Source organism: Sceloporus occidentalis, unplaced genomic scaffold (genome assembly GCF_023333645.1).
Source record: "Sceloporus occidentalis isolate IW3139 unplaced genomic scaffold, rSceOcc1.0.p SCAF_67, whole genome shotgun sequence".
Lineage (NCBI taxonomy): Eukaryota > Metazoa > Chordata > Lepidosauria > Squamata > Phrynosomatidae > Sceloporus > Sceloporus occidentalis.
In genome coordinates, this window is record NW_028317047.1 from 1,551,318 (window position 1) to 1,575,111 (window position 23,794).

Genomic DNA, 23,794 nt, shown 5'->3' on the forward strand with positions numbered 1-23,794 from the left:
ACTGTTTCCAGGTTGATCCCCTGTGAATTATATCACTGTCTCCATTACCAGGCTGAGTCCCTGGGACATATTTATATATATTTTTTCTGCCTTATCACTGCTGAGTTCCTGTATATCATACAGGTTTTTCCTGGGTGAGTCCCTGTTTGTTGGTCGGTCTTGCTGCTTCTATACCATGTCTCAGGATAATCTCCCTTCGCAATAGGCCTTTATGGCCTGGTTGGAGACTAAATTCTCTACCTCCATGGACGCCTTCATGGCAAAAATGGCAGCTAACTTTCCTCAAGGGCCAACACCGGCGCCCTCTAATCCTGTCACGGTTCCATCGGATTCTGACTCTGATAAATCAGACGAGGAACAGGCCACTGTTAAACGCCCCTGGAAGGGCAGCAGCGTGTCCGCAGGTAAAGGCAAAGCCCCCGCCAAGCGTCTTAAACTTTCTGAGGCTCCCCATACCTCCGGCCGCCGGCTTCCTGGCGAGGACAGTTCGCTGCAGGAGCCGTTATCCATTGTGGATGAGTGGCAAGCTGATTCTTCTAATGAATCGGATGCCTCACTGAATCTGGGTTCGTCCAGAGAGCTAGACTCACGTTACATCCGTGAGTACCTGGTGGATGAGCCCCACCTGACCGACCTCCAGCACACCTCAGGCGCTTCCATCTCACAACATATGGCGTCTTCGGCCACGGATCTACCGGTCCTGGATCCTACTGGATCCTCCCTTTTCGACCCCAACTCCATGCGTCACCCCAGGGCTACTGAATGGGCTCTGCCCGAACATATTGCCCTCTATATTCACAAATGGCTGGGTAAACCCCTTCCCAAGGAGGTTCGCAACAAACTCAGGGCCCGAATGCCCACGCCCTACCATACCGGATAAAGTTGCGCTTACTCCGGAGTTCGACCCTAAAGTGGTCGCTTTGCTGGCGGCGAACAAAAGAGACCCTAGAAAGGGCCTGGAACTGGGCTTAAAATCAGCCCAGGACAAATTGTTGGACCTGGTCGGTCCGGTTACCCAGATCCTGTCGTTGGCGGACAAAGCTTTTCTCCAATCCGCTCCCCTGGACCCTAAGACCATTAGAGACTGGGCACTTCGAGTGGTATGTCTCTTGGGCAATGCCAATGTCGCCATCGCGACGGAAAGACGTAAAGCAGCCTTGCTTCGTATGGACCCCCGCCTGGCAGAGCTCGGCGCCACGGATCTGGGCGCGGCCGCGAACGGTCTGCTCTTTGGGGATGCCTTTGTGAAGGAGTTGAACCGGCACGTGTCTCTCCTGACTTCTTGGAACAAAGCCAAGTTGTCTATGCGCAAAGTTTTCCAAGCCGGACCTCGTTTTTCTGGCAGGGCTGGACGACCGCGGGGCCGGGTCGCCAGCCGTTCGTCGTTTCAAGGCTCCCGTTCATTCTACCAGGGCCACTCGTCCTACCGGAACCCTTTCCAGCAAAGGCCTTTCGTCCAACGAGGTGGTTCAAGAGGCAGAGGTGCTTCCGGTTACTCCAGGGGACGCTCCGGGATCGGTAAGTCTACTTTCTGTTTACCATTCTTCCCCTCCTCAGGTTGGGGGCAGGATATCCCTTTTTTCCCACAATTGGGGGTGGATTTCCTCAGACCCCTGGATCCTCCAGACGGTCCAGGGCTTTCAGAACGATTTTGTCTCTCCTCCCGTGCAATCCCGCGTCCCGCCCCCGTGCCGCAGGTCCGCGGCCAATCAGGCCCTGGTGGAAAGGGAGCTCCGCGTCTTGCGCGACAAGGGTGCTATCCAACGGGCGTGGGGGCCCATCGGCTTCCTCAGCTCGATCTTTCTGGTTCGCAAGCGATCCGGCGAGTTTCGCCCGGTGATCAATCTTCGGGCCCTCAAGGCTCGTCACCTTCGCAGGCTCCCGTCCTACGATCAGTCGGTTCAGTTGACCCTCGAGGTTCGTCAGGAACTTCTATGGTGGCTTCGTCACATGGAGGCGTGGAACGGTCGGGCGATTTTCGGCTCCCAGCCGGACTTTGTTCTCGAGTCCGATGCCAGCCTGCTCGGCTGGGGCGCGGCGTCCGATTCGGAAGTGACCGGCGGTCTCTGGTCTCGGGAGGAGCGATCTCTCCACATCAATTGTCTGGAGCTGATCGCGGGCTCTTTTGCAATCAAAAGTTTGGCCAGGGATCGGTCGGACTGTTGCCCCCTTCTTCGCATGGACAATGTCTCCGCAGTCCGGTACATCAACCGGTTAGGGGGCGCGCGCTCCAATCGCCTTACCGAGGTGACGAAGGAGATCTTCGACTTCTGTCTGGCCCGCAATATCTCCTTGCAGGCGGAGTATCTTCCGGGCCCGGAGAACCTTCTGGCAGACTGGTTCTCCAGACACTGGAGGGACGCGAGCGATTGGCGCCTTCTCCGCCAGGTCTTTCAGAGGCTCCAGCTCTTGAGGGGCCCATTGCACCTGGACCTCTTCGCGTCCCGCACGAACCGCCAAACGGCGGCTTTTTTCAGCTGGCTCCCGGATCCGGAGGCTCAGGCGACGGATGCGTTTACTCAACGTTGGCCGGTTTCAGGCGCTTACGCGTTCCCACCTTTCGCTCTAATTCCGCGGGTCATTCTCCACCTTCGTCGAGCCGGGACTTCTCTGGTCCTGGTGACTCCTCTTTGGCACTCGCAACCGTGGTTCCCAGCTCTTCTGGAGATGTCGATCCACGACCCCTTGGCTCTCCCCTCCCCTTCCATCTCTCCTGGTCGGCCCGGAGGGTCAACCTCACCCTCTGGTTCTGGAGGGTCGTCTGCTCCTCGTGGCTTGGACGATCTCGGGGGACCCGGCTCAGGCGCGGGTCTATCGGAGGCAGCTCAGTCCCTGCTCCGCGACTCTTGGGCTCCAGGTACCCGAAAGTCTTACGGGTCAGCTTGGCGAGGCTGGGCTTCTTGGTGCCTGGGACGGCGTGTGGATCCCCATTCGGCCTCTCTAGACTGCGTTCTGAATTTTTTGGCTGAATTGTTTGTGGCGGGTAAATCTTACCGCACGATCAATGTTTTTCGGTCCGCCATCTCCTTCGGTCATGTTGGTTTTTCAGGTGAGCCAGTAGGTAGGGCTCCCCTGGTTTGCCGTCTCTTGCAGGGTGTTCGTCTCTCCCGGCCTCCGGCTCCTCGATATGACTCCTTATGGGACGTGGCAGTGGTCCTGGATTTCCTCCGGAACTGGCTGGATAATGATTCCCTTTCTCTTCGACAGTTGTTGGCTAAACTCACCACTCTTCTCTGTCTCCTATCGTTTCGCAGGGTGTCTGATGTTCGGGCGTTTGACTCCCACCACGTTTCTTTTTCTCCCGATGGTGTTTTCTTCCGGGTTTTTCGGAGGACTAAGTCCTTATCCTCCTCCGTTTCTTACCCTTACTTCTTGGATGACCCCCTGCTGTGTGTGGCCAGGTGTGTCCGCTCTTATCTCGCTCGCACAGCTCCGGTTCGTCCACCTTCGGTTTCTCAACTTCTTATTTCCTATGTGAAACCGTTTCGGGCGGTTTCTTCTCCCACGTTGGCCAGATGGGTTCGCTGGCTTCTCTCCTTGGCGGGGGTGGAGCCCTCCTTTGGGGCCCACTCCGTTCGGGGAGCGGCTGCTTCCGGCGCTCTTCGTGCTGGGGGGGCTTTGGGTGACATTTTGCGTGCGGCAGATTGGTCTCGGGCCTCTACCTTTCGGGCTTTTTACTTTCGGCCTGTGTCTTCCGCGGCGGTTGCTCTGGTGTCTAGCGTTAAAACTGCAAAATAGGAAGCCTCCTGTCTTGCCTTAAAATTGGAAATTATTCTAGTCTTGATGCCCGAATAATTGTAATAAAGACAGGAGGCGAGTATTTTCCCTCCTCGGCCCTCCCTTTATGGCTCTGTTTCTTCTTGGGTGAGTATCAGTGTTTAGGTTTCGGTCTCCCTTTTGCCGTTTTGTTTTCCCTTTGTGCATTCATGTTTGCTCTTGGCGATATTTGGTTGTGTTGTGGGTGGCCGTTTTTGGAATTTTCGATGTGGTGTGCTGTTATGCGTTTCTCTTCTTCTTTCAGCGTGATTTCTGCGCCTGGAGGTCTTCGTCTGGCTGATTGATTGAGGGACGTGTTTTCCCTGTTGGAGAGTCCCTGCGCCTGGTGTTCTGTTCCGGGTCACGTTCTGGTTCGGTGCTGCGCTGCTGTTGGCTTGCGGCTCTTCTTCGTTCCGGTTTCCTGGTTCGCAGCTGATCAAGAGGAAGATGGGGGTTTGCTGAGGGTTTATATACCTGCATCAGGCTGTGTTTCTATTGGTTGTTTATGTTTCGTTTATTAACTCTTTCTTTGCTGCTGTTGGTGACAGTAAAGGAAGTAATGCAAAATACTCATCTCCTGTCTTTATTAAAATTACAATTATTCGGGCATCAAGACTAGAATAATTTCCAATTGCCCCAACACCGTTTTGGGATTTCTTGCAAGAAGAGTTTGGAGCTAACAGATCAAAAGCCTAGATGGAGGCCCAGTAATCATCTGACACACCAGAAGCCCCAGGGACAAATCAAGATTTTATTATTTTATATGTCTGATTTAATTATCTGTGTTTAAATTTAATTATAACAATAAATTGAATATAAGACTGCAAAGAGATCCTCAATTACTCTGCAGTTTAATAGTTTATCTTGGAGAAAGTCTCATCTAATGTGAATATGAATAATCCTTCACCTCTTGTAATGAAATTGGATGAAGAATCACTATTAATATAGTTTTATCAGGTTTTCCCCCAACAGGTAGTCAAGTTAGTAATTGGGGATCTGTTGTCACATTGCCGTTTACCAATATTTAAACTAAAGATGGATAACTGCATACTACTTTTCAAGTGCACCTACCCTATTTTGTAATAACCAATGCAAGTATAATCCTAGTTCATATATCACTTTGCAACTCATGTTATTATAATTATAATAATTATGATAAAGAAGATAACGCCTGTGAGATAGTTCAGTGAGTAAATGCTCTGACTGCGAAGCCTATTCTCGGCATGGTCAACTCAGCACTCAAGTCCTTCCAAGTTCAGGATCAACTCCTTCAGAGGTCAAAAATAATAATCATTCAGTTGCTGATTAGGTTAATTCCGAACGCGCTTAACCCCTTAATGACAAAGCCCGTACATGTACGGGCTCAAAATGCATTGTTTTCAATGGGTTTAGGGACCGCCCATTGCCCTTAAGGGGTTAAAGTGTGTTGAGTCCCACAAAGGCACTATATAAGTACTAGATGTTATAACAAAATGGTAAACAATATATGTTTCATCAGACGTTTCTTTATTGCTGAACAAGTTGACATGATTTCAAAAGCTTGGTTATAATTCATAAACACTGAAATTCTAACAATATGCTTGTTGATTCCATAGTATGGTTATGTAAATCTTTGTACAGTACATACCTTTGCAAACACTGTTGTTTTGAGAAACCACTGCTTTAGGTATTTTTGTTCAACTTTGGCCCCAGAGCGCCATGAACATCCATTTTCATCCACCTGCTCATTCGCAAGCACTGTGTGGTCTACTGGATCCCAGTTAACCATAGCCTACAACCAAGAAATAAAAACACCAACATAATTATAGATCAAGCCTGTACATATGTCATACCATTAAACAATTAAAATGTAACACTTTTGTTTTGTTAGATTCTAGAGATGTGTCTAAGGTAACTCGGCTGTAAATTTTAAAAAAATGGTAGTAGTCACTACTGACTCATTGTATGGAATGGCGAACTCTGACTACCTTATGGAGCAATGTCATAAAATCTTGTTCTGCTACAGCTACACAATTCATCGTCCTTATAGGTCATCTAAAAGCATCACCACAGCAGTGAACACTCTGAATTGGACTCAGAGTCTCCAGGTAAAGAGCTGCTTCCCCGGGTCTTCAGGTCTGCTTACTCTAGGTATGGGAGCAGTGCCTGGTCACACTCACCCCCACTCACTTCATCTTCTACCCCGCCTATTTAAAACTATCTGGGGTGAGCCCCCCCACACTCCTACAAAGCCCCCCCCTCTGTGTGACTGTATAAGTACAGTAGTCATTTAGAATTTTTGATCTGAGTACAGTATCTATGAATAAATTAGGAAAGGCTCACCCCCCAACAGAGCTTACATTTAAAGTAATTTTAATTTTACTGGTCTATACACACAACAAAGGTTCCTTAAGGTACAATTAAATGGTATGTATAAAGACTAAACCAACCTCAAAGACATGGCAAGTCTTTCAGAATATATGAACTCATATGTGAAAGCAGATAACTATACCTACATAAAACTATTTAATTTAAAGGAACAAACAGTGATGTTTGGATGAGACTATTATGCTATTTGATCTATCTACTCACTTTAATGTTTCTTCTCACAAAATGTTTTATTGAGCCTAATCTGAGTTAAAACACGCTAAAGAAATTGAATTTTATTTTGCTTTGGCTTAGCATATATATATATATATATATATATATATATATATATATATATATATATATATATATATTTACACACACACACATATATATATATACAGTAAAATATATATATATTTAACTGTGGCCCTTTAGGAAAAATGCAGTGTGTTCAATTTTAAGTTACACCTACTGTTCCTAGGCAACCACAGAACATATTTTAAACAAAATGTAAAAAAAAAACAAAAAAAAAAACTGCTCCAGTACAGGGGTGGCGAGACATGACATAGTAATCCATAATATTGTTAGTTCCTACAGGTGGGCACACCATCTTGCCCAAAAATCATGTTACAAGAGAAAACGTAAACCCTTTGCAATTTTTTTTTCTTATAAAGCATATTCTTTTCATTGTATCGTAAATTTATTTCCCTGGGTCTTGTGCCTTTCAAAGTAAGTGCAGTAGAACTGATGACCTCATTATTTTTGTTCCTCAATCCCCATTAGAACACAAACACAAGGCATCTCTGGTCCATCAGCTTACTGTTACTCGGAAGGTGTTCTTAAAATAAATACCCACACTTGACCTATTTCATGCCTGAAGGGTGTTTAATCATAACTCACCACACATTACCTCTAGCCATCAAGCTTATCAGGCATGAGATACTTTTTGTAAGGTCAGCCGCGCCTGTAAAGCAAAGCCATTTCCACGTGCGAAGCCACTGAATGGATTAAGCGCTAACAACTGCAATTTACTTTTCCAATAATTATACTCAACTATCCTAGTGCACAAATGGTTATTACCGCAGGCTTTAATTCCTAACACTCTTTCAAAAATAAAACAATCTAATCCAGAAAAAAAAAAGTTTTCATTAAAGTGACCTGAATCTTGAAGGAAAAATAATTGTAGGTAAATAACTTGTATTGTAGATTGTGGTTTTGTGCATTATGTTATGTGAAATGACTATATCACAATAGAACTCTATTTGCATTAGCCCTCCTCACCCGTTGTCTGTTAGTCAATTTGTTATGTTACATACTACTTGTTATGTCCTGTCCACCCATTGTACAGCACTACGGAATTTGGGCTATATAAAACAATAATAATAATAATAATAATAATGTGGTGCATAGGCAAAAGACAAGAAGAAACAATCTTTTGTAACCGGTGTCAGGCAGATTCTAATTTTGTTGGCAGCAAAATAGAACATTTGTGTAATCAAAATCAAAAAGTTGGCACTGAATAATAAAAATCTATATGGTTTTCTAGCTATGGCGAAACAGATTTGCCCTACAATACAGACGAAGCGGCAAGCCAGTTAAGCAGATTCCCAGCAAGTCTAACACAAATAACTTGTTGGAATACTGCCTTTCATAATTCAAGCCGTGAATTTACCTAGATTGCATGAACAAAAGACCGAATTCAATGAATATAAATGAACTTTATTCAACTTTAGTATGCCAACTGCTTTCAAGCTAAGCTATAACGAGATATCAGTTTTTCTACTTATGTGTCAACTTATTTCTCCCAGCACAAAATGCAACGCTGCCAGTGGCGACTCTAGAAACAATATATAGGGGGGGCACACAAGATATCACATTCAAACTGGGGGGGCATTCATAATTTCCAAAAATAATGTGCTATGGAATTATACTTTTGTTATTGGGCTAAAATAATACTTGATCATTCAACATGGGAAGCCTGAAGCCACAATTGAGTGCAACTAATCCTTGAAATAAATATTATAACACAATAAATAACTTTTCCAATAAATGATTTCAGGGCCTTGAACGTTTTGTCCCCTGAAGTCACTACAACTTCAGGAGGGCATTTTATCTCTGGATAAATATAAATTAAATAATTCCTACTGTAAGTTAAGTGCCAGGAACAGATGACCAAACACATACACCAACACAGGCTCTGTCACACCAACACCCAGACACACACACCAGGACAGGCTCTGTCACACCAACACCCAGACACACACACCAGGACAGGCTCTGCCACACCGACAACCAAAAACACACACACACACACACACATCAGGACAGGCTCTGCCACACCCACATCCAAACACACACACACCAGGACAGGCTCTGACACACTGACACCCAGACACACACACCAACACAGGCTCTGTCACACCAACACTCAGACACACACACCAACACAGGCTCTGTCACACCAACACTCAGACACACACATACCAGGACAGGCTCTGCGACACCGACAACCAAACATACACACACACACCAGGACAGGCTCTGCCACACAGACACCCACACACATCAGGACAGGCTCTGCCACACCCACATCCAAACACACACACACACACCAGGACAGGCTCTGCCACACAGACACCCACACACATCAGGACAGGCTTTGCCACATCCAAACACACACACACACCAGGACAGGCTCTGCCACACTGACAACTGAACACACACATCAGGGCAGGCTCTTCCACACCCACATCCACACACACAGACAGGCTCTAACACCCAAACACACACCCTAGGACAGGCTCTGCCACACTGACAACTAAACACACACCAGGACAGGCTCTGCCACACCAACACCTATACACACACACCCGAGGACAGGCTCTGCTACACTGATAACCAAAAACACACAAACAGCAGGACACAATCCACGTCACAGACGTCTGAATCAGGATGGATTTTTCACACTGCATTGTCGTTTATACCCCCCTTAGTGTTTTTGCCCCTGCTGCCCATATATATTAATATTAGCCCCAGTTGCCGATAGCAGGTATAGATCAACACATTAACACACAAACCAAGCTTTGCATGGATAGATCAACTGAAATTCACCTGTGATCTCAGCACTGAAGATATATATCAAATAAACAGAATCAGACATACAAATCCTGTATTTGCAGGTATACAGTAGTATATGAAACGTAGCATTGCTGGTATAGATCAAATAAATACATGGAAACAGCATTGCAGGTATTAATCAACTGAATAAGACATACAAACACTGTATTTGCAGCTATACATAAATAATGTATGGAAATATATAGATATGGATCTACAGAATAACGCAAAAACCCAGCTTTGCAGGTAAAGATCAATTGGAATTCACATAAAAACACGTCATTAAAAGGTATATTTAAAACCCCCTAAATTACATGCATAGATCACAGGTTGCGCACCCCAAAGCCGGCCCTGCCGTCCACACTGCCCACACAGCAATCACACTCCTATCATACCCAGGCAACCAGTAAATGCTGGTACCTAGGCATGATGGGACTGTGATTGCTGTTAGCAATCACACTCCTATCATGCCAGGTCAGCCAGTACATGCTGGTACAGGGTGGCTGTAAGTGATGTGCAGACCCCATACTGCTGGCAGCATCAATACACAAGGGGGGCAGCTAGCTAGGTTTTAGCATGTACTGGCTGACTTGGCATGATAGGAGTGTGATTGCTAACAGCAATCAAAGTCCCATCATGCCTAGGTTCCAGCACTTACACATCCAACCAGTAAATGCTGAAACCTGGGCATGATGGGACTGTGATTGCTGTTAGCAATCACACTCCTATCATGCCAAGTCAGCCAGTACATGCTGGTACAGGATGGCTGTAAGTGATGTGCAGACCCCATACTGCTGGCAGCATCCATAGACAAGGGGGGCAGCTAGCTAGGTTTCAGCATGTACTGGCTGACTTGGCATGATAGGAGTTTGATTGCTAACAGCAATCAAAGTCCCATCATGCCTAGGTTCCAGCACTTACACATCCATGCTATCACACACTTCATTCACAGATTCATTCCCTCAATCATACATTCTCATTCAAACTCCCTCCCCACCCCCTTACCTGCACTGCAGCTCCTTGATGCCGCTCACAGACTTCAGCAGAGGGCGCGGCCTCCCTCTGCGTTCTCTGGTAAAGCACAGAGGAAGCGGGACTGGAGCAGAGTCATGTGATGTCACGTGAACTCTGCTAGGTTCCGCTTCCTCTTTGCAGTACAGAAGACCCTCCCACATTACCTGTGGGAGGGGCTCGAGGTGCGGCCCGCGTAAGATCGGTTTTGGCTGCCGATCTTACTCGGGCCGCACCCTCTCTCTCCTCCGCGTTTAAAAATAAATAAAAGAAAAGAAAGAAAGACGGGATACAAATTTAGCAGGGGGGCAACAGGGGGGGCAAAGATTAACCTGGGGGGGCAATTGCCCCCCCTTGCCCCCCTGTAGCGACGCCACTGAACGCTGCTAATAAAAAAATAAATAAAAGCCACAAACTCAGTTTTGAACTTAAATTGTCAGTGGGAAGCATATGTAAATATTTACATAGGCTGTATTATTTAACCCCTTCAGGACCGGGATTTTTAAACTAGGGTGTCGCTAAAGGACCGGAGCCGTTTTTGTGTTTTTGCCATGTCTTTCTTCAACTGTAATTTCTCTCTTATCAATTGGTGCACCCACACAAATTAAGCTGGGTAGTACATTGTTTTGTTTGAAATAAACTGGAAAAAGTGGGGAAAAAATGAAAGAAACGCATTTTTTTACAGTTTTGTATACATACAAATTGTACACACATTGAACCAATGGGAAAAAATTCTCCCAAATATATTCATTAAGTTGTCCTGATTTGGAAACCACCCAACATGGCCAGGATTTTTATCTATTTTGACCAGTATAGGGCAAATATTGCAAGGCATGCATCACGTTTTTGAAATGTAATTTTTTTCAAATTTGGCATGGTAGTCTAATAACTGCAATAGTTGTCACAGATACTGATTATCCCCCCAAAATTATATGTTTATGAACAGTAGATAAGTCAAGGTGTACATCTAGGGTCATTTTGACACTTTTCAAACAGGGATTTTATCGCCAATTGCTGCCAAATTTTGAGGTATTTTTATATTTTTTTGTTTTTTTTGCATATGTTGCAATGTTGCTTTAGATTTTATATTATATTTTGTATAGAATATGTGCAACTGCAGAAAAAAACTCCAAATTGTGTTCACCAACATCCCCCGGTTCCAACAAGGCCTCACATGCATGGTTCATGCATTTTTTGAGGTAGCTATGCCAAACTTCACAGGGAAATTATTTTATTGCGTTTTTAACGCATACATTTCAATGTTGCACTGAATTTCTTGCACACCATAAGTGCAACAGTGGAAGAAAACACCACATTTTGTTCACCAACATCCCATGAGTCATGGTTAATGCATTTTTTGAGGAAGCTATGAGGGCAAAACTGGAACATGTGCATTTACATTTTTTTTTAAATGTTTCTTTTTTTATCAGATTACTTGTAAGTGACAGGTTTAGGCCGCTGACATCAATCAGGGAGACCGATCAATAATCAGCGACTTAAAATGTCACCAAGTCATCAGGTAATAATTATGATTTTTTTATTTATTAATAATTTGTGTTTTTTCATAATTAACCTAGATGACCCCTCTCTCCTTGTAGAGCAGGGTCATCCGTGGGCTGCCATAATGATCCGATCACTCCTATTGGCCAGGAGCGATCTGATCAGCCCAGCATTTCACCTGGAAGCACCCTGGACTTTCAGGTCAGTGCTGTTATTTTTTTTTTATTATTATTATTTTATACATTTTTTTTAAATGTATTTATTTTTTTATTTTATTTTTTTATTATTATTATTAATAATTTTTTTTTACATTTTTTTAACTCTTTCAATGCTGATGCTCCATTGAAGCACAGCATTGACTGATATTTAGTCCCCACAAGCTTGTGGGGACTAATATTAACCCCTGCAATGCTGCGATGGGGGTCATACACAATCGCAGCATTGAAGGGGTTAATTGAGGAAGAGGGGGGTAGGGGTTAACTTAGCAAGGGAGAGGGTGGGGGGGCTGGTCTCCACACTCATGTGGAGACCAAAGAACTCTGTCTCCCTGTCCCTGAAGCTGCCTCTGGCAGCTGGGACACAATCTCCCATAGACTGGAGATTGTAGGGGAGGAGTCTCTTTGATCAGTCCTACAGGACTGATCAAAGGACTTCTGGGGGCTCGTTTTTGCTGTTGCTGGTCTGCCTGGGCTTCCAGGCAGACCACCAGCAGCAGAGCCCCCTACAAAACGGGAATTAACCCCTTCAATGCCGCGATTGCGGCATTGAAGGGGTTAACACTGCACTGACGCTCTCATGGAGCGATCAGGCAGCAGGGGGGTGTGGGGACCCATTCAACACACCACCCCCTTCCCTGAAGCTGCCGTGGGAGTGATCGTGGGCTTGGGGGCGGGTTTAGAGAGGCTGTGCTGTCTGCCCAGACTCCAGACTCCTGGGCAGACAGCAGCAGCAGCGCCCCCACGATCACCACGATTGTGGCGATGTGGGGGCGGTTTTTGGAGGAGACGTACCTGGTACGTCCCGGTCTACCGGTGACCGGTAACCAGGAAGTACCAGGTGCGTCCCGGACCTGAAGGGGTTAAAGGGACACTCCAGCCATCATATGTACTTTAATGCCAAGAGATACTTTTCAAGGTTTGTGGTGTCCCCCTTGTCCCGTTCCCCACCACACAGCTATTTGCTGTGTAGATGTGTTTGACACTAACTTTGCTAAACTATTTGACATCAAAACCTTTATGGAGTGTATGTTGGAAGAGAAGGCATGGCTCACAATCTCTATTCCAGTTCACCCCAAAGGCATTCGATGAGGTTGAGGTCAGGGCTCTGGGAGGGCCAGTCAAGTTCTTTCCACACCAAACTCATCTTATCTTAATGGACCTTGCAGTAGAGCACAGTTATGCTGGAATAGAAAAGAGCCTTCCCCAAACTGTTCCCACGAAGTTGGAAGCATAACATTGTCCAAAATGTCATTTTATGTCCCCTTTATTCTTTTCTCCATGTCACAACATAACACATAACTGGTGGCATGCTACCACTTTCACTAATACGCAGAGGTCTTTTTGCTAAAGAGGGAGCCTTCATTCTTCTAAATCTCACAAGACTTCAGCTGGTAGGGCAGAGAGATTGATGCTAATTAGTCAATACTGTTATGTAATGCACTACTTTAATGTCCTGTTTACCCACTGCACACCTCTGTGGAATAAGAGAGTTATACAAGTGTACCAATAATAAAAGTGTTAAGTTAGGACCCAATACGGTAATTACATGTCTAAAGGGGAAAGCCTATAGGGAGAACACAATTTACCTCTTTCTGATAGGCAAGTCCTGCTTCATACATCTTAACAAAGAGGTACTGAGTCCATTTATAATAATCTTCAGAACACGTTGTGATTTCCTGGATTAAAAAAATAATATTAAAAAACAAGTATTATTAACGCCAGTCCAATACATTAGTCTTTGAGTTTCTATTGACTTGACACCCAGACTTTGTATGAACAGCCCGTCACTTCAATGATATATATATTCCAAAAATTACTATCTGTTATGTCTTTGGCTTGTATCTCAAGCATCGATTTTCCCCCTATTCTAATTCAGTATGGCACAAAAACACATAGGTCTATGTGGCCCTCCCAACTCTTCTACCATTCTCATTCCTTTGTATATTCAATATGTTCATATTACATGCGTTTCCCTCTTCCCCAGTATCTAAGAAAGTGGTCCCTTGCTGTGGCCTAGTCTCTATTGTACCCAATATAACAGTATATTTAGACGTAGGCATCGGTCCCCTGGTTTCATAACTACAACGTGGATGACTTGTAGTGATGGAGATGGGAACCTGCCTCCGCTTCAGAAGACCACCATGCCCTCGGTGTTCAGCTAAACCATCATATGTATTTGCATATTGGAAGGAAAAAGGAATGTCAAGTTCTGCAGGGGGTGTGTCTTGTATTGTGGGTGGATGGATAATAAGGGAGGTTCCCCACCTACACCACTAGTCATTTTCATGGGTGTGGGGGCTCTGCAATCTTTTTTTTTTCTAATTTCATGTCAACATTTCAATAATGCTTTAGGTTCCACATCTATCTCCATTGTAGGAACACCACTAGCTAAGAGATCCAGAAATATTTGTTTACGTGTTAATATTTGTTAACTTGAATTGTGAACCATCCTGGTTCCCTCCCTGGTTACTGTCAAACAGTAAAAGTCTTAGACTGTCTAGGCTTTTCCAGTTCTGTAAGTTTTCCATACATAATATATAACATATCTCATCTGTGAATTGACTTCCTGTTTCTGCAGGAGAATCAAGGACACCTACCACTACCGCTCCCCCCACCCTCATAGAGATATCCAATCTTTGTCTAAATGTGATGACAGGGCAGGTGGCTACCTCCTACAATTCTACCTCAAACTCTTTATCAGAGTCTATACCATCCCAGGACTCAATTTTCTCCCACTCTCCTCTATCTACCAAGGTACAAACCATAACCATACTATCTGCCGTTAACCCCTGTTTCTTCCTCCATTGTCCTTGTTTATGTACTGTGACGACAATATAAGAAGCAAGCTTATTACCCTGTATCTGATTTTAGGTTTGTTGATCTCTTGTAGCACTCTGCAAAATAATATGTCTCTGATCTGCCTGCAGTTTCAGTTGATATTTATCCCTTTGGAGAGGCTGCAGCATTTTCTACTCCATAGATAAATGGACAGCAGCCCATTGGGGGTAATTCAGTTTCTGTTCAACAACTTTCCTAGGCTAAAGGGGTCCAGAATCTGGAAATAGACACCCAACTAGGGAGTGGTTAGGAGTCTGATACTCTCTCTCTCCCTCCCTAATATTCGGAAAAATTTTTTGGCAATTAAGCTACTTTGTGACCACACTCCTTGTATCAAGTATAAGCCAACAGAAGAGATACAGTGAAAAGCTGGCTCAGATGGTCTGACAAAATGTATTGAGACATACACAAAACAGCTGCTGAATAAATAGGTTATAACTTTTATTTATGTTTAACTTAGATCTATTGGATATGTGTTTCCAAATTAAAACTCAAGTAACATTTAATCTAAAATTGTTCAGAAACATAAAAGAAAGGCACATAATGATTAACTTTTTCAACTGCAAGAAGTAGTCACCTTTTCAAGTATCTTAAATTATAGGCCGATAGGGCTTTCTTTTGATACCTATGGAATAACTAGGAATTCAGCAATATCAGTTAGTTTATTAACAAATAAAGCAGGGGGTGTATATGTTATTGCTAAAAGAATACTGGAAATGACTCCAATACACAACAAACTGCGATGCACCTTTCTATCAAAACCAGCATTAACTTTTTCAGCAATTTGAGCTACAGTAGCTCATCTGTTGGCTTTGCTCACACGGGCCAGCCTTCGCTCCCCCCAAAGTACATTAATAAGCTTTGCCCGCCTATGACCTTGTTGCTGGTTCACTGTTTTTCCTTCCTTGGACCACTTTTGATGGCCACAAGAATAGCAGTTTTGGAGATGATCTGACCAAGTCATCTACCCATCACAATTTGGTCCTTGTCAAAGTCACTCAGATCCTTATGCTTGCCCATTGTTTTGTGCTTCTAACACATCAACTTTGAGGCCGTAATGTTCACTTGCTGCCTAATATATCCCACCCACCGATAGGTGCCATGATAAGATTATCAGTGTTATTCACTTTACCTGCCAGTGGTAATAATGTTATGGCTGATCAGTGTATATATAGAGTTACACAGTTATGTGAGATTGTATTTGCCCCATCTGATTTTCTGCTTTGCTACATATTTTTGGCATTGAAGGCTATTTGACCTTAAAGCAAAATCTATTCGATAAACAAGAACATGAATAACTAATAAATAAATGAAGAAATAACATTTTAATGCCCCTGCATAAGTAACTGCCCCCACATCCTGCAGTTATTGATCAGTCTAATTTATATTCATACTAAAGCCCCTATCACCTGCTTGTGCCTCTGCACTAGTTAATCTATGTTGTATCTATGTTCAACATACCTTTGCTCTGTTATTACAGCCGATTTGTATTGTGCCACTGGGCACATCTGCATCAATGTTACTTTATGTTTGTTTATTTGTTATAAGCATAATGTCTACATTTACTTGGTTAGCACTTCTACAGGTCTGAGCAAAGGCAGCTCATCATGTATCCTTTGAAATACATATGGCGGCACAAGTGTGACTTATTATGAAGCTCAGATGTGCATGACATTTATTCTCATGTTGAATGCCTTCGTAACTGATATGTATACAAGTTAAAAGGTTCCTGCTGAGTTCCGAGTACCATTAAGTATTTACGGATAATGTAATACATTTTTTAGACCCTAAAGCAAATGTAAAAATGTAAGTCTGCTCTGTGGGTAACATGATTCTCTACAAAGAGAAACATGCCTAGGGATGTAGGAGGTGAGGAGCTAGCATTCCCATATATTTTTACCTGCTCACTAAACTATCACCATCCCTTTTTGCTCATTACCCCCTGGGGTCAAGTGTCTGTTCCTAGGGCATCCTGGAATGTAAATATAGCTCTGCTTATACCATAAGAATTTTTTTTACCTTCAACCATATTCCAAGATACTCTGTATTTGATGGAAGGGGTGCATTTTTATAGTAGTGATATCCAAATTAACATTTTCTTTAATATAGGGTTTGAATTCTTCCTACCCCCTACAGAGAGCAATAAATAAGCAAGTGATCATGGAACAGAAAAAACAAAGGTATAATAGATAACCCTTAAGTAAATAAACATAATAAATATACAAAGCCTGATCTCTTAATATATCAGATATACGCGTCCTTCAGTACACAAATGTCCAGTCTGTACACCTACCCTGTCCCAGTTAAAGCAGAGGCCTATTCTTTCAAGTTGCTCCCTCATATGCTTGATATTACTGCAGAATATAAAAAAACAACCTTTTTTATACAACTGTCAACAACCAACGTGGCTAACACATATAAAACAAAGACTGCACATCAGAAGTCTTGACACCGTGTGAACATTGAATATTCAAGTCATATACATATAAGACAGATAACATAATGGTCATTGCATGAGCAGGCAGTACTGTAATTAAATCACTACACTGACATTAACTGCAAATAATATATATGACTGTGCTACCGCACAGATCACTAGCGTTATATAATTATACCATGCAAAAATTTAATTAAAATAAATAAACTAGTGCAAGAGGAGAGTGGGTGCAAAATGATCAGATGTTTTGTCGTCTGTTATAAACCATTTAAGTTAAACTGTGTGGGGGCTTAGTAGATGCACTCGTATGTATTATATAAGTAAATTGCATGGTAGCGAGGCTATTCATATGCAGATGAACAATGTAAATGAACCACACTCAGATTAGAAAAAATAATGAACATGATGATTCATTATAGTCTATGTCTTTTATAATCTGACAATGATAAACACAGTCAGCATCGTTCCTTTGTTTTACGAGGAGATGTCAATACCTGGGCTGTAATTCTGTTATTGTCCTAAATATACAAATCACAGAATGTTTTTCCAAATCTGCTAGATTTTTTTATTTTTTTTTTAACATGAAATTAGCTAGTGGCATACATATTTGATGTGTCTTGTGCATTGGAAATAAAATGCTATTTATTGTGTAGCTACGGCATTTAATCCATGCAACTCTTGCTGTTATTTCTACTGATGCATGGTATGGTAAGTAAGACAGCATCCATCTGATCGAAAAAAAATATATATAACATTTTAATAAACACATATTAAGTATTGCACATCAGAATTGGTCAAAGGCCTTTGCAGGTTTAGGCTAATTGTACAGAAATGGGCTACTTTTAACCACTGACATTTATATTGGTTTACAAAAGTCTTGCTGTTTGGTAGAACTTTGAAGCAAAACGGAAAGTGACAGCTGAAAACCAGTAGGTTTAATTTAAGATTTGAGCCCAGCGATTTTTAATACAGATTGATGAATGTCTGAAAATCAGATGCGTGTGGCAATGCCATACCATAAGTCTGCTTCTTCAGATATCTAGTGTAACTGTAATGGAACAAACCAAGGTATATCTAACAGAACAACTAACAACAGTTTAAAGCACATGGAAGCATCACACAAGGTCAACATGTGCAGGAGTATACCCTAATAAACATACGATGGATGTCTTTCATACCTGTCTGTCCAGATATGCGGCTTTGATCCGTGTTCAATTGCAGCATTTTCAGCAGGGAGTCCAAATGAATCCCACCCCATTGGATTAATAACCTAATAGACAAAGGAAAGCAGCCAGTAAAGATGACAGTACCCCTAATATGATGTAAGGAAGTTTTACTTTACTGAGAGGGTGGTGGATAAATTGAAATGGAACAGCCTCACAGGTAAAGAGATAGAAGTTATTACAGTGAGTGAAATGAAATATGTATGGGATACTCATACGGTTATCCTTAACACAGAACTGTTTAAGATTTTGTACCCTTTGTCACCAAAGCCTTTTTTTTTTTTTTCAGGACAAGAAGAGATTTCTTTAGACATCCTTAATTGGAAAATATAATCTTATTTACTTTTAAACAACATAATAAAAGTTTAGAAAAAACAATAGAGTGTATTGCTATTTCAAATTTTCTTTTTCCAAACCTGGTCATCCTGCGCCCATGTCCTAATTGAGACATCTTTGAAGTAGGCCATATATTGTTGAAAACCAGACATCCCATATTTTAAATGCTGGTATGCACTAATTCTACCACTAAACTTTGTCAAAGATCCTGGTAGTCATTCCACCCACACACACATTGTACCTCAACTCCTGGTATATAAACAACACAATATATGTTCAGAAATATCTCCCGAGTACAGCGATATCAACCATACATATCGGGTTTGGGAGCTGAAAGGCCACATTTTGGAGGTGTGCATTTTTCAACTCCAAATTTGACATCTGGTCATCCTGTGCCTATGTCTCATTTGGCACATCTTTAAAGCTGTCCTTTAAATTTTTCTCCATCAAACCATATATTTAAATTAGACACCCCAAGGTATTTAAAATGTCGGTATTTTAACACATTCCATCCTTTGATTCTTGTGAAGTACAGCAGAAATTTTTTCCTTCACAGTTTGTTCCAGCTCTTATGGTGACATCAATGGGGTATTTCTTATTGTTACATTTTAATTTTTTTTTTTTATTGATCACAGTGCTTAGTAAGCTGGGCTCCATGTCACGACAGGAAGACAAGCGGTGCAGGAACATAGTAGGCAATTGTCAAAACCCAGTTCGGGAATAGTAGAAAGAATGAGGTAGCGGAGCAGACTAGAAACACAAAATGCAGAATCTGAATCGTAGTCAAAATCCAATGCCAAGGTCAGATTACCTAAAAACTAGCTGGGTCAAGGACATGAGACAAACAGGATGGTCAGGTGGCCAAGGTAAGAACCAAAATCACAAATACACAGGACACAGCCAAATGCACAAGGCACTATCACAGGCACAGGAACAGTTGGTTTAAATAATCCTCCAATGAAAATTTCTACCTCAGGAATCAGGAAAAATGAGGCTTGGAACACATATGCTGTGCAGAGCCTGGAGGAGATGTGTTTCCATACAGCTCATACTTGCTGCATGGTGGGTGTGTGTCTGAGGGCGTGGGAGTCTATGCGGCCAGAAATAGCAGAGGGAGATTCAGGCATTGGCTGAACACTTTGTGGGACCTTGGGATGTTGTCAGAGCGTCAGTGCAGAAGGTAAAGTTTTAGTTTGTATACTCCATTACTCTGAGAAGAAAGCTGCAGTACATCTAATCAACCTGTAAGGGGAGCTTACAGTTCCTGGACAGACCTTCTGGGTTACTTTTTATTGGGCACCACCATCTTGTGCGAGGCAGGATGGTTCTCAATACGGGCGCTTGTTATTGCTTCCAGGAGCAGAAGAAAATGATGTGCCCCATTTGTTGCTGAATGCGTCCATATTGAGGCATTTCAGCATCAGGCTTAGGAGGCAATCAAGGATTGCTTCCTAAGCTCTTTTTTAAGGAACTGGCCACTCCTATATTGACTATGGCAAATGTGACCGCTCCTGAGAGTGATCACACAGGTCCCCCGCAACCTTTTTTGGCGTTGCTGAATACCTCAATATCAAGGCATTGCACCAACACTGTTTGAGCAAATAAAGCAGTCACTTAAACCAATGATGTGCCAGGCACATCATTGGTCCTTAACCCTATGTTTTTCTGTGACGAGCATGGTCAGCAAGGTATGAGTTTATATAGTAAAATTAAATAGTCTAGATGGGCTGAAATGTTCTTATCTGCTATCGTCACCTGTAATAAACAGGTACGAAAACATACAATCCATACGGATTCTGGTTTGGAGCAATGCTGCAATTGCATCCAATTGGTGTTCTACTCCTTATAGCTACAAACCATCTTCAAGAAAGCTAACTTCGGGACAACTTTTCATAATACATTTATATTGAATCCTATGTGCTATCTGCCTGTACTTGATTTTGTAATTAGTGACAGCAACATTAGCTGTTGTTAGTTTGCTCAGCTGCCCAACTGTTGATTAGATAATACCACAGGCACCTATATTTAGTTGGAGAACATAATCTGGCATACCTGATGACCACTCTCCCAATCCGTGTTGCTTATTTTGGTAAACCCTAAATAGATGTACAATACAAGCCTGAGAAGAAAGTATTGTTGACACCCAACAGAATAGCTTCAGTGTTATATACTAGGTTTATCAATGACTAGTATCGAGCCTATTTTCAGAAAAACATGCAAAAGCCTGCTTAATGAAACACATAGCAAGTTGAAAAGCCCAAACATTCTGACAGGCCAATTAACAGAACAGGCCTCATGGGCTGAGTGGTTGACAGTGGAACTGCATGTCTCACTTTAACCTCTAGAGACAAAAAAATAAACAGAAAAGCCTCAACATTATGCATTATTTCTTTCCAAGTTATGAAAAAACAGGAATAGACTTGCAGCCTACACAAAGCATAATGTAAAGAAATCTAATGCAATGTAAAGAAAAATAACCATTGGTAGCATATTTTTTTTCAAATATGTTTTGTTTGTAAGAAAGTCCACAATTATTTCTAGATTGTAAACTCTTTTGAGCAGGGTCCTCCTTACAGCTAGTTTCTGTAAAACAAATTGTTATGTTATGCACTACTTATTATGTCCTGTCCACCTGCTGTACAGTGCTGCAGAATATAATGCTCCTATATAGAACAATAATAAGAAAGGCTTATTGAGAGAAAATGAGAAATCTTGGCAATAATGTGGTTCTGTAATGTCCCCAAATCCTACAGTTTACAGCATTTACATAGTGTATATGTATATTTATTATGACACCGTACAGCCCCAGGGCTGATGTTCTGTGAGTATTTTTGGCAGATTATGTGCAAATTTCATATGGGCCCTTGGGGTGGACCATTTAGAGAGCAGGGTGGGCCAATGTACAAACTCTAGTATTGTAGCAGACTGGATGCCAAGCTGGGTTTTCAGGATCCAGTCTAGGTCTTTAATTACTGAAGCCAACATCAGGCATAATTGTTAGGCAATAAAACTCCCTGGAGCCTGACGACCAGAGAGACAGTCGTGAGGAGAGGAAGTGGCTTTGTGCTCCTAGGGCAAGGAGAGGCCATGAAGAATATCCAAGTGTGGCAGGGGAGTGAAGTGAGTAGCTAACTAGAAAGGGCTTTAAACGGGAGCTAGGTGTCACGGAGCTGGCTTGTCCGACCGACTACCTCCGCTGTCTTGTGCTCCCTTAGCCTGGGACAACACACTTTCCCCGGTTCCCCAGTCACTAGCCGAGACTCAGTGTAGGGTAAAACCAAACGAAGACTGATTTATTTTAGACACACAGAGCTGGATATATCCAGCAAAACACACATTAACATAAAACAAGATATTGGGACACAAACCGCCCCCTTAATCTGCCTCTCAGAGACAACAGGGGCAGTAACGGGATTAACAATACAATAGGGGGGGAGACTGATTTATACAACATTAAACATCAAAGAATGGTGGTCACTCCCTGGTGGCAGATCCTGGCTGTCTGCTGGAGATAATCCCCTCAGCCAGTGATGAGAGGATACTGTTGGGGGTAGCCACAGAAGTCTTTACAAACCCAGGGCCCATAGTCAATAGGGAGGAGGCTGGCAGTCAGGCTTCTCCAGTGGCCCCAGTGATGGAGGCTTCCGTCACAATTCTCCCCCCTTCGAATTGGACTGATATAGGATGAGACCCCAAACGGGGTCAGTTTATTTGGCCCATTAATGCCCTCCCAAAATTGGTGCTCCTGCTGCTGCTGGGGAGATGGGCCGGCTGCGCCATCTCCCGGGTACCGCTGGGGAGTGATGCCGCCTGCATCCCCTCCCTGGTGCTCCTGTTGCCATTGAGGAGGGAGTTCCGGTTGATCCGGTCCTGGAATTAGGTTCTGCTGCTGGGGGGGTGGGTCGGCCGCTGTATCTCCCTGAACTCCTGCAGCTTTGGTAGGTGCTGGGCAGAGGCCAGCGATGCTCTGCCTGGTTGCCAGCACTTCAGCTGGGGTTAGGGAATCTTGTGGGTCGGCCTGCCGCTGGGGAGGGAGGGCCGGTTCCTCTGCTCCCGGACATGTGAGCTGCCGCTGGGAAGATGGACCGGCTGTCACATCTCTCGGTTCCTCCCACTGCCGCTGGGGAGGAAAAACAAGTTCCTCCGCTCCCGGACATGTGAGCTGCCGCTGGGGAGAAGGGCCGGCTGCCACATCTCCCTGGATCCCTGTAGTCATTGCAGGTGTGGGGCAGAAGCCAGCAGCGCTCTGCCCTGTTGCCAGCTCTTCAGCTGGGACTAAGAGATCTGGGCAGACTGCCCAGCATTCTGAGGCCCCCGGTGTGGAGACCGCAGTGTTATCCACCCCTCTTGGGTTAACATCCTCAGATGTAAAATCAGTTAGATCCACAATCTCTGGATCTGGTTGTGGAGCACAGTCGCACAGCTCCAGTATCGGATCTGGATTAGCTGCCCAGTATCCCTCTGACTCAGGGGTGGAGACCGCAGTCCCATCCACCCCACCTGGGTCAACATCCTCAGCTGACCACTCAATCACATCCACAAAATCCACACAATCCCTGGACACTGGGGCATTCTGTTGAACGCGGTCAAACAGTTTTTTATACGCCTTCTCCAGTTCCCACTCCTGCGTAATTAAAAAGTCTAAATCACCTTTAAGTCCTAGGGTATCTGGGAGGTCCCACTCCCTGAAATCCCGGATGTCCTCAATCCGCCACTCCGCTGTACTGCCGAAGTCCGGATCCTCCTGAAGACTATCCCATAATAATCCAGGGCCACCAAAGTCATAGCCCTCTGGAGAACAATCTTTCGCAGTTCCCCAATATGCTTGCTCTGTATACCACTGCAGAGCCCTATAGTGATCTTCCAGCTCTACCTCCTGTTGGACCAGCTTGTCCAATTCGGATACCCATTGCTCCTGGGGTTGCTGTCCCAGGAAAGACATCCGTAGTTCCCGCTGGTCTCTAATCTTTTGTTCGGAGCTTGGAAGACACCGACCCCGGCGTATAACA

At 43.7% G+C, this 23,794-nt stretch overlaps 1 protein-coding gene across 1 annotated transcript in view; it reads right to left on the reverse strand.

Moving 5' to 3' along the window:
• Window positions 1-23,794, reverse strand: part of LOC149286610 (leucine--tRNA ligase, mitochondrial-like) — a 54,357-nt gene that overhangs the window by 24,056 nt on the left and 6,507 nt on the right. Inside the window, exons 3-6 of the mRNA XM_089493829.1 lie at window positions 18,405-18,496; window positions 17,083-17,143; window positions 13,538-13,627; window positions 5,384-5,527 (exon numbers count right to left, since the gene is read on the reverse strand). Of these exons, the coding sequence (XP_089349955.1) occupies window positions 5,384-5,527; window positions 13,538-13,627; window positions 17,083-17,143; window positions 18,405-18,496 (387 nt within the window). The remainder of the gene's footprint in view (window positions 1-5,383; window positions 5,528-13,537; window positions 13,628-17,082; window positions 17,144-18,404; window positions 18,497-23,794) is intronic.